Here is a 12,436-nt window from a genome sequence, read left to right on the forward strand (position 1 = left end):
TAATCATTGAATATGATGTAAAAGACTATCTCAGAAGTCAACAGAGAACTAGTATGAGTCCTCCTGAAATTAGGACATCCATGTTTTTGGGTGTATGCACCTACTGTTTAGGTGCCAAATACTATAATTTCTGGGTAGAGTTTGGCTACAGGAGAAAATCAGATCTTCTGGCAGCACTTACAAGGCAGGTGCAGTCATAAAGAACTTGACTTTTGATTCCATTGTCTCTGCCAGGACAGGTGGTTTGGTAGAAGTATGGAATCCTGCCAGACAGGCTCCAATTCAAACTTCCCCTTAGAAAACAAAACAATAAAAATGGAAACAAAATGCCAAATCCTGTTCCATACTTTTAAGACTGACATTGGTGGAAAAACTAGGGCATTTCATATAATGTTATTAATTTGGTTCAAGTACACATCAACTCAGGAGAAATAAGATTACAGTAATGAAAGGTTGCAGGTTCAGCTCTTCCCTTTACAGTTCAATTCCCTATTCCCCCTTACAAACGTTTAAAAAGGGATTCTTAAATTTCAGTGAATTTTACCCATACATTCTTAGTGTAAAAAAAAAAACAACAACCCAAACTGTAATTGAATACCTACACAGGAGTAACACGGGCAAGTTAGTTTAACACTGCTGAGTGGAATAAAAACCTCTGGCAAATCTTGCCTATCCCATACATCCTGACTTACCTTCCTAGTACAAACTAATGCACTTAAAATTTTGTGAGAATGAAGTGGATGATACACTGTCTTTCTCTAAAAACCTAGAGCATATTAGTTTAGAACAGAGTAAAAATATAAAGGATTGTTTTTCGTGTCAAAGAAAGACAATTGACATTTTTACCAGGTTTGTCTTCAGGACAAGCCTTTGTGATTGACGATGTAGGTTCCTAACCACAAAGACATAAGAAGGCTCTGAGGAAGAGTGCTCAAAGAATCCTTGTGGCGGGACTAGAGCTGCCACTATTGGAAACTGTGAGCATTTTTGGTGTTCCTGGAATTCTATTTCCAACCACTACTTTGTGGTTGCAATGAAGGGACAGAAGAGATTGGAAGTCTCCTAGACCAAATACTCTCTTCTGTTCATAACCACAGAGCCAAGATTAAAATAACAAGAATGTACTTTGCCCAGGATACAACTCTGCCTAAATCTGTCCTGTCACTTTATTTTTTCTAATTCTTGTTTTTGTTGTTGTTAATCTACTCTAGGAAGCAAAGTCAGATAATCTATAAATGGATTCCAGAAAAGCCTGGAAAAATTCATGGATTCAGAAGATATTTAAAAAGGAGCATAATCTCTTAGAACAACAGCCTTTAAATGTCCTGACTGCAAGAACCAAAATATTAAATTAATCATTGTTCTGATCCAGAAAATAATTTCTTGAAGTTACAATGTTAATTCTCCCTAAACAATAAATGATCTATTCAGGTTCCAGAGATGAGGCTGTGAAGCTAGTACATAACATGGTTGTGCGTCTTTATGCCTGAGTCAATCAAACAGTTTAAATCCAGAAGTAAGTTCCTCCTTCATTTACCTGCCAAGACCTGAGTTCAGGCCCTCAGGGTGCTGAGGTTTTCCTTTGTGAGAGAAATGACATCATCAACACCTCAGAGACAGCAGGGAATGCAGGGAATGTGGCTCCTGACATTGGTGATATCATCAACGACCCTGGGAGAAACCCCAAATTCCCAAAAGTTGAAATACTGAAGGTTAAAAAAGATTTTTTTTTTTTTTTTATCATTTCAAGTTTACCAATAGATCTTCATGTTTCCCAATACCAGGTTTTAAAAGGGCAGGTAGAGTAACGGTAAATTCCAGTAAGAACCTCAAGAACCAAACATACAGGAATTAAGTCCAGATAGAGCTATTCATTTCATTTGTATCTTACTGGAGTACAACCAATCAAGGAGGAGTATACACTCAGTTATATTAGGCTCTCTCTGAGATAAGTATATTCTTTGGGGGACTTGCTAATGTTGCAAGTTTGCATTCAGAATAAATTCTAGGCACTCACATAATCCCCCAGTCTCCTCCAAACTTTCTTTGATGTCCAACAACCAAGGACAAGGATCTTTGATTATAGAACAATTTCTTTGGTTGGAAGAAAATTCTTTGCAGGGCGTGAACAGCAGGAGAAAGAAAAGATTTTTCTGAAGTGCAAACTAGTTGGAAACCCCCTGGGGAAAGAATCAGATTCCCAGTCTTTGAGAGGATGGGGCCTGCCTGTACAGGCTGCCTCTGCTGCAGGCCTGTAAGAAGGAGCTTTTGTGTCTACTGTATGGCCCTCAGCAACAGCATGGCAGCCCCCCCTCCCTTTTTTTTTTGCCAGCGGAAGTTTTCCAGCTCTGGGGGATATTCAATGCAGAAAGTCACGGTTTAAATAACAAGGCATAGTTATTAATCAGATGGCCCCATTTCCACTCTTCCCAGATGCCTCCAGATGCTTACAGACTAGAGCTCTATAACCCAGCCCCATACACAAACACCTATCAGTTGCTCTGAAATCCTAAAGTATAATTATTCAGCTTATCCCTGATAATTCAACTTCACAAAGTATTTTAGAATCAGACACATCATCCTTTTACTACTATGGCCCCGATTGGCTCTAGGTTATCAGTGGCTTTTCCAAGCCTTTTCAAAGGTTCAGATTCACTTAGATGGAGGCTCACGATTGAAATCAGTGTGGTTTGGTCACTGTGATCCTTTGATGAAGAATTTAGAATAAGGGTCCCCAATTCACTACAGATATTTTAAAATATAAATCTACAGAGGAAAACTCATTTTTGCATGAGTTTATTTTGTGAACAAAATATATTCATGAGGGATCCCTGGGTGGCGCAGTGGTTTGGCGCCTGCCTTTGGCCCAGGGCGCGATCCTGGAGACCCGGGATCGAATCCCACATCGGGCTCCCGGTGCATGGAGCCTGCTTCTCCCTCTGACTGTGTCTCTGCCTCTCTCTCTCTCTGTGACTATTATAAATAAATAAAAATTAAAAAAATATATATATATATATATTCATGAACCATAACGATAGGACCAGAGGACTGGGAGTGCACCTGAGTCTGATGCTTCATTTTGCTGCCAACTTATTGTGTGGCTTTAAGGAATTTAGTCAGATTTTTTGTACCACCCACCAAATAAATTTTATCTCAGGGGAAAGAAATAAATAAGCAAGTTACATGTCCCCCTAATATAATAAGTCTATTTCTAGGGTAAACATAAACTCCCAATGTTTAGAGTTAGAAAGGATCTTAAAGATTATTTGGTTACCTTATCAACCATACCCCAACAGATAATAGGTTATGTGACTTGCTTTTTATTTTTATTTTTTTTAAAGATTGTATTTATTTATTCATGAGAGACACAGAGAGAGAGAAAGAAAAAAAGGCAGAGACACAGGCAGAGGGAGAAGCAGACTCCATGCAGGGAGCCTGATGTGGGCTCGATCCCAGGTCTCCAGGATCACACCCTGGGCTGAAGGCAGCGCTAAACCGGTGAGCCACCCAGGCTGCCCGTGACTTACTTTTTAAATGGTCATAAGTCACCTATGGACTTTTCATATATCCACAAGAGATAACTAAATTCTACATAATCTCTAATGGTGATAAAATACATGATGCGAAAAACCATACAGTTTACTAACTTCAGAGCTGTTGTTGTCATAGCAGACACATACATTCTTCTAGATTTAGTGTTTATATGCCTCATATTAAAGTCACAACACAATTTAAAGAATTGAAATAACAGATACTGGTGACCACAAACATTTTTTAAAACCTCAGTATTAGAAATAAATTTTGCTAAACAGAGGTTATCTTCAAATACTATTCTCCTTCTACATAGTATTTATTTCTTCTTTTATACAGTCTGTAAACTAAAACTGAGCTAGTGAGATTCTCAATTCAAACAGAACGACTAATATGTTGAATTCTGTTTAAAGTTAAATTTTCTTTTAATTTTACCACAACTAAACAGGAATTTCTCGTACATTTTAGAAAGTTTGTAATTTGAGAAGAAAACCATAATGTTTATTTGAAATTCTAAGGAAAACACTACAGATGAATATTATACATACAGGAATATTTATATAGGCAATATTATAACCTATATTTAACTGATAACAGTGGAAATTAGAAGGTATGACTGTTTGGCTTATAGTTGTCCTCCAGCTTTAAGCTACTTGAAGGTGCCTGGGTTAAAATCTTATGTTTTTTGTTTGTTTTTTCTTCAGTCCTAGAGGACTGTGAAACAGAACTACCACAGTCATTTGAAAGACTCCCAAGAGAATAAAAATTGGTATTCTAAAGCATCCATGCCTGCATTTCTCCTTGGCATTTATCTTATACTGTCTTCTGTTGTTTTCCTCAGTAGGATTAGGGTAGGGTGCTGTTCTTTATATTCCTACAGGACTGCCACAGTGTAGGAGATCCATCTTATAAGACATTGAGATAATCTAGTGCAGTCCCCAGTCTCAGTAAGGTTCTTGGCCAGATTTCATAAAAATTCTCTACTGCTTTGAGGAAACAATACAGGTCGTCAGGCCATCTGGTGTACAGTGATTCTACAGCAGAATAAATGACATACCCATCATGTAAAATAATGCTAAGTTGTGGTAAGGTATTTGTTCACTTATTATAAAGTATGCCTTCTGGTTGACTAGGATCAAAGAGGAAAGAGAACCTATGGCAGTCTATAATAATATCTTCTTAATGGAATGCTCAGGGGAAAGTCTCTGCCAATATCTGCTTTTAATCGCCCTGCAATGACCCCCCAAAAAAGTTTAAAATAAATAAATAAGGCTTGGTAAAAATGCTGGCTAGTAAGATAAGGCAATAGATTGGCAGCTCTTTGGCAAACTACTAATCTCCCTATTTCTTCATCTGTAAAATGAAATGATTGGATTAGGTGTTTTTTCTAGTTTAAAATTTGATGATTATGTTTTACAAATGGAATAGCCTGCCCTGTATTTTACCCTAGGTAAGGAAAACTGAATAGGATTTAATTCTAGTATAAGACCAATAAAGTCCTCCACAAAGTTTTATAAAAACTTGGCCACAGAATTGTAAAGTCAGATACCAATATGGTTCTAAGCAGAAGATACAAAAATGAAAGAACCTGAAACCTGAATCACATAAAAGATTTCTTTTTTCCTTTTCTCTCTCTCTCTCTCTCTCTCTCTTTTTTGAGTGGGTAATTAACAAGACTGTACAAAATGGTTTACAGAAAAAAGAATGGGAATCCATAATCTGTTTTTAGGAAATAACAAGATCAATAGGCATAAAACACAAAGCCTGCAGTCTCATCCAGATTATTCTACAGAAATAACAACAGCAATAGTATTTCCCAATTATCATATATTATATATACATAATAGTACCCTTTTGATATATAAGCATGCATAAAATTGGTAGGCACATGATAACTAAATATGCTACCTAAATTACAGTTGTATTATGGCTGCTTTCCATCATAACAGAAGTATCCTAAACTTTTAAAAAATGAATGGTGGTCTTGAAAATAATTACATTGCCGTCTTAAACAATTACTACTGCCTCAGATTCCAGAGACCAGAATTTCTAAATAATCTAATTTCCTATCTCCAAGAAAAATGTGAGACTGTGTTTATAATTCTCAAAAAAACTCTCTAACTTAAATCACTTTATTTTGGTGTTTCCAAATTTGCATATTAAACACAAATTCTAATATATTAAAAGTATCAAACAAAACAAAACAAAATATATTCATGAACTATAATGTTTAGAACCCAGATAAAAATTAGAGTAGGTAAAGTAGCTTATCTGCTATTTTTAAAAATAAATGAGCAAGCAACAATAAACTTTTTTAAAAAGATAAAAAGTTTTCCATTATAGCAAACAGAAATTTAAGTGCCCAAGGAATTCTATCCCAGGGAAAGCAACAGAGCTCAAAGGATTGAAACCAAAAAAATAGAAAGTAACTAAAGTTAGTTTTATAGCCTATGTTTTTTGAATTTAGTAATCAAACAGACACATATACCCACAAACATTTGGAGAGCACAATTCCTCTACTAAGAAAACATAAGTAGATCCTTGTCATATCAATTTTTACATCTGAGGTCATCTTAGGTCAGGCCATCCATCTTATAACTATATCATAATATAGTTGTCTGTTTGACTTCAAGTAATATATTCACTTTTGCTTTAAAATTTTGTTTATTTTAGAGAGAGAGCGAGCATGTGAAAATGGGGGGGAGGGGCAGGGAGAGGGACAAGCAGACTCTATGCTGAGCACAGAGCCTGACAGGGGCCCAGTCCCACAACTCCAAGACCATGATCTAAAATCAAATCAAGGGATCCCTGGGTGGCGCAGCAGTTTGGCGCCTGCCTTTGGCCCAGGGCGCGATCCTGGAGACCCAGGATCGAATCCCACATCAGGCTCCCGGTGCATGGAGCCTGCTTCTCCCTCTGCCTGTGTCTCTGCCTCTCTCTCTCTCTCTGTGACTATCATAAATAAATAAAAATTAAAAAAAAAAAAAATAAAAAATAAAATCAAATCAAGAGTTGGCCACCCAACTGACTGAGCCATCAAGGTACCCCTATACAAATACTTTTTAAATTAAGTAAACTGAGGGTAAATCGGTTTTGCGAATTTGGTATTATTTAAATAATTGGGATTAGTCTAGAATAACAGTCATTGATCTGGAATCCTTAGATCCCTATATCTTTCAATTCACTGAGGTTTTATGAAAAATTATATGTTAAGTACATGTGGTCAGCAACTTTTCTCAAATCCTCAAAGGTGTCTGTGACACCAAAAAAGGATTAAAAATCACTGTTAGGGTATCTCAAAACCAGAATTGGGAGCCAAAAGCTTACGACCAAGAAAGTGAAATCCTTTGGATATATGCCAATATTTTATAATTACAGATTTAAAGTCAGCACCCCAATAAATATTTCTTAGAAAATTAGAATTTCTGGGACACCTGGGTGGCTCAGTGGTTGTTCCACTGCCTTCAGCTCAGGTCATGATCTGGAGTCCTGGGATCGAGTCCTGCATCAGGCTCCCTGCAGGGAGCCTGCTTCTCCCTCTACCTGTGTCTCTCATGAATAAACAAATTTTAAAAATCGAAAAAAAATTAAAAAATAAAAAATTAGAATTTCCTAAAAAGCAGAAGTTGGTCTATTAAACCAAATAAATGCTGTGTAAAAACACTGTGGAAAGGAGCACCTCAAACATATTGATTATAGCTATGTTTACAATTTGGAAGCAGCAATCAAGGAGATACTAAGCTGTCTGTAAGTCAGAGGAGTAAAGGAATAAAGCGTGTTATATCAAACCCAAAGCACTCAAAATAATTGGCCTCGTAGTATACTTAGAAATGTGATGACATAAATAAGTCTGCTTCATCCTAAAGTTATCTCCCAGCTACTAGAGTTACTCAGCACCACCATCTTGTTCCTTATATTTATTCAATAAATAATTATTGAGTAACTATTATGTCTAAGGCACTAAGTATATTAAGGCACTACTTTCCAAGAATACAGCTCTGAACTAAGGAGACAAAAGTCCCTACTTCCATAGAACTCATATTCCAATGAGGGGACAGAGACAAGTACAAAAGTAAAATATTATAGTATGTCACATGGCCAAAGCTTATAAAGAAAAACAAAGCAGGGAAGAATATGAGCTCAGGAGGAATGAGGCCTTCCTAGACTTCAGCAATGCTGAAAAAAACAATGAATGCAGATCAGAGCATGGGCTCATTGTTTTTTTTTGAGACATAAAGTTGGCAAACCGTTTCACCCATAGTTTTTTGACTGAGTTATCACACTGAACAGCATAGGCCCAAATAGAGTAGATATCTCAGACTTTGACAATATTTTAGCTTTTTAGAATTCCCATTCCAGAGAACTGATCCCAGAGAAACCCACATCCTTGGATACCTTAAAAATTGGACTATTCATCTATCTCCTGCAAAGAAGACTGGGTCTATCCCTGTGCAGCTTTGTTCTTGGATAATTTATTTGCTTTCTCTCTCCCATTATGTTTCCTTTTCTGTAAAATGGAGTAAATATCACTTGTTCCTATTTGGCTTGCAGGTATTTGTAAATCATTTTAAACTTCTTGGAAGAAAACATAGAAAATCAATGGAACATCATTACCACACTCTTCTCTAACAATACCCTCCCTGCACTACCAATTCTGGTTCCTAACAGGACATTTATAATAGTATAGTGTTCATTTATAACACTTTTTTCCTCAACTGTACTTAGCAATTTGAAGGAAATAAGAGAAAAAAAAGGGCACAAAAAAGTTCCAACACTTTCCAGTGAGTAAAATGCAAAAGCCCATCTATTAAAAACAAAAACAAAAACAGGGGTGCTTGGGTGGCTCAGTCAGTTAAGCATCTGACTCTTGATATCTGCCCAGGTCTTGATCTCAGAGTTGTTGAGTTCAAGCCCTGTGTTGGGCTCCTAGCATGGAGCTACTTAAAAAACAACAAAAACAACAAAAACCAAGAGCCCCAGAAACGTCTTTAATACTATATAAAAAGTAAACTATGGCTGGGGTGCCTGCGTGGTACACTTGGTTAAGCATCTCACTCTTGGTTTCAGCTCAGCTCACAATCTCAGGGTTGTGAGATTAAGCCCTGCGTAGAGCCCCACATCAGGCTCCATGCTGAGCACAGAGTCTGCTTAGGACTCTCCCTTTCCCACTCTACCTACCCCACACTCTCTCTCAAATAAATAATCTTTTTTTTTTTAAGTAAACTATGGCTAATTTTTACATAAAGAAAAAAATTACAGCACACATGCAAACACTTTACTGCAAAAAACAAGGAAATGTCTACCCCCAGAATCAGCTAAACACTAAATAGCCTGATAGGTGTAATAGCCAAAGGTACAGCTCATTTATTGATTCCTATTAACCACAGAGACTTATGAATTTGAATTTACAAAATATTTGCTGGATTTCCACATGAAATAAAGAACTATTATGTATACAAATCTGCTTTATGGGTGCTTATAAAAGAGATACCTTAACTTGAAAAATTATCATTAAAAATATTCTGTAGCTTTCTTCTCTCCTCTGGGTGCCAGGCTTCTAACAACAAAGCCAAATCAAGAGAGGCTCTGAGCTAGGACCGTAGAAGGCAAGTATCTAAGATTGTTAGTAGTGCACACAGCGGAACTGTATCTGATGGGTGTACTTCTGACTCTGTTCCAAAGTCAATTATAAATTAATTGGTTTTTCTGTACCTCCATTAATATAAATAACTGAGAGTTGACTGTGCCTTGAATATTTACTCTTCTTTTAAAGGCTGGTCTCAAAACAAAATCCCAAAACTTTGAAATCTCTACTTCCAAGGGGCTCCAACTTGTGCACTCAGTGCATATGCTATTTTAAAATTTATGATGCCAGGTTCCTGTATTAGATGGTTTACCATGGTCTGTTATAAAATGAAGAGAAAGCTAATGAAAGCTGTTACATGAAAAGGTAGATACTGATTAAATAAACAATCTGATTTACAAATATCTTTGCAAATGAAACACAAATGAGAGAAAGGGAAGGAACAGAGATTATTAGAAATTAGCAGGATATTGGGTATTCTGGGTCAACCTCAGAAACCAGTACTCATCATTTTCATTCCTTTCTAGTCTGGAAATAAATGAATCATTTATATATATAGCCCACACTGGTATTCTGTTCATTTGTAGCATTCTTTGATGCCCAGAATTTTAGAGCTGAAAAACCTTGGGCTCTGGGGTTCACGCTCCCAAGTATGCCACCTACTAGCCACATGACCTTGGCAGATAATAACACTTTGAGTCTCAGTTTCCTTATCTGTCAAATGTGAAGAATAAAAGTTTTGTACTTCTCTCACGAAGTTATTATGAGGATGCAATGAGCTAATAATACATGTAAAATGACTACCACAAGTTTGCAATGCACTATTATATTTGAGTCTCTCATTTTTACAGATGGGGAATCTATAGCCTAGAAAGGTAAAAACCATTTTGTCCCAAAACACCCAACTACTTAGTGACAGAGTCAGAGCTAAAAGTCATGTCCCTTGAGTCACAGTGTAGTCATTTTGTCAACTATAGTTACCTAAAGCATTGTCTCTCTGGCTTTGGCCAGAGCCTTAATCATAAAGATTTCTCTCCCTCCTCAAATTATTCATTTCAGGTTCTGACTACAAATAAAGCAAAAATGCAAAGATAGGATAGCTACATGTTGACTAAAAGGTAAATTAAGGGGCAAGCAGAGACAATGCACAAGGGGGAATTTGTCCAGGAGGTGTTCGCTGCTTGTGGCCAAAAGCTAACCACCACAGTTCCCACTGTAAGTCTGAAGCCTCAGGACAGTACATTCTAATCTTGATCATAACTTTATCCTTGAGTCTAAGAAAATCCAGGACAACCCGCTGAGCAGGAAGAGTATGACAATCAAAGAACGTTGACCTCTCATGCTATGCTAATAGGAATCTCGCTCTTTTGCTTCGAGGAAAAAGATCGATTTTGAGTTGTCCCTCTGTGTGACATTTATAAGTAAGGAGTAAGAATCGAAAAAGAAAATAGGACTATAATCATTTATAGAAGTGGTAGCAACCATGTTACTAGAAATATAGAAACAAATCTTGACAAGAGTAAATAAACCAGAAAACTGGACAGTTAGACAATGCATAAGATCTACCACATTTTCCATCTACAGTGGTATAAACCAGGAAAAAATATATATATATTCAAATGAAAAATAAAAACAGTAAAAAGTTATACTCACCATCATTTAGTCCTTTTTATCAGACACAGACAAGGAATTAGGAGATCTGGAAAGTTTCCCTGACAGGGATTAATTGAACAAAATATAAAGAAATGTCAGGTTTTCTGAAACTCTCTGGGAATTCCAGAAACCACAACAAGGGTACTGTTTTTTTAAATCACAGTTCTTGTATCTTTACATTTCCCAATGCATAGCACCCCCAATTTAACAAGGCCTGACTACATCTTTAGAGACAATCAACCTTAATAGGCACCTAGAATAATTCATAGGCAGAGGATACATAAAATTATCTAAAATTCATAAAAGCCAACAGAGAAGACTGCCTTCAGATTTGTGACACAGGGTACAGCTATCTATCAAGCAAGCTGAAGTGCAGCAAAGCACAGCTCTGAGAGATGCAAACTTCAGTTAAATGGGAGGCTTGGTTAACCACAGTTGAGTAAACCTGAGCTGCAGTGTAATCTGATAAGGAACAAACAGCATGGATTCTACAAGTGTAAACCATGTGTCCCTAACACACTAGAGTTCTTTGAAAGAATTAATCAAATGGCAGGTAAAGAAGAACGGATGCATATCATTCAAAAGGTTTTTGTATTTTTAAAATAAAGTCTCTCAAAAGAGGCTATTAGGAAAACTTAGTAACTATTGTGGATTAAAAATTGACTCAGAGACAATAAACCAGGACCAATATTGATAGTATCCAGTGATTAATATTAGCCTAGTATACAAACTTATTAATGACCTAAAAAAGAGGCTTATGTGAACAGAAAAAGTGAAGAAAGACTAAAAATTGCCAACTATGCAAAACCACCCTCTAATAAAGCATGTAAGGCCTTGCTAAATAATAGATACAATGAAATTCCCCCTTCACTAAGTAAAGAAACAACATTTAAAGTATACTGATATGTTCAAAATTAACAGCTAAAAAAAAGAAAAAATCAGCAGGATTTACCAGAATGAGAAGAAAGGTAGAATAGGAGAAGATGTGATAAAGATTGGTAAAATAATGAATGGTAGAGAGAATCCCAGCTAGTCTCTGTTATACACCTTTTCCTTTATAAATACACAGAGCTTTATAACAGAAGACAACACATTTAAAATAAAAGAGACACTATTTTATGTATCATAATTTTTTTTAAGATTTTTAAAAGATTTTATTTATTTATTCATGAGAGACACAGAAAGAGAGAGAGGCAGAGACATGGGCAGAGGGGGAAACAGGCTCCACGCAGGAAGCCTGATGTGGGACCTGATCCGGGACTCCAGGATCATGCCCTGGGCCAAAAGCAGGCGCTAAACCGCTGAGCCACCCAGGGATCCCCTGCATCATATAATTAACCCATGAACATGCCGCCACAGGACATTAATAAGACACATGGCTTAGTATGGCTCCCAAAGACCTCAGATATATCAAAATATGGTTCTATAGTAAAATTAGAGATAAAAATGAAAATGAGGCACATACGTTATGCTTCAGGATATTAACTAGACAAAGTCAGGAAGAAAATTTCCTTTCCAATTATATTCAAAATGATTTGTAATTTCAATCTGTAAGTATTCCTTTTTTAAAAAAATATTTTATTTATTTATTCATGAGAGAGACAGAGAGGTAGAGACATAAGCAGAGGGAGAAGCAGACTCCCCACAGGGAGCCAGACAGGGGACTCA

General features: G+C 36.6%; 1 protein-coding gene across 6 annotated transcripts in view; it reads right to left on the reverse strand.

The window, feature by feature from the left end:
• The window catches only part of RNF43 (ring finger protein 43), a 65,440-nt gene that overhangs the window by 49,213 nt on the left and 3,791 nt on the right, over positions 1 to 12,436 (reverse strand). Inside the window, exons 2-3 of one of the 6 annotated variants that reach the window (XM_038547887.1) lie at positions 1,538 to 1,671; positions 182 to 293 (exon numbers count right to left, since the gene is read on the reverse strand). The exons of 3 other annotated variants lie outside the window; for them this stretch is intronic. Coding sequence is in view for 1 of the 3 variants with exons in the window: in XM_038547885.1 (XP_038403813.1) it covers positions 10,769 to 10,774 (6 nt within the window). In the remaining 2 variants the exon portion in view is untranslated. Of the gene's footprint in view, positions 1 to 181; positions 294 to 1,537; positions 1,672 to 10,768; positions 10,811 to 12,436 lie in introns of those variants that run through there. 2 more of the 6 variants (XM_038547888.1, XM_038547885.1) reach the window with 2 other exon arrangements.

This window comes from Canis lupus, chromosome 9 (assembly GCF_011100685.1).
Source record: "Canis lupus familiaris isolate Mischka breed German Shepherd chromosome 9, alternate assembly UU_Cfam_GSD_1.0, whole genome shotgun sequence".
Taxonomy (NCBI): domain Eukaryota; kingdom Metazoa; phylum Chordata; class Mammalia; order Carnivora; family Canidae; genus Canis; species Canis lupus.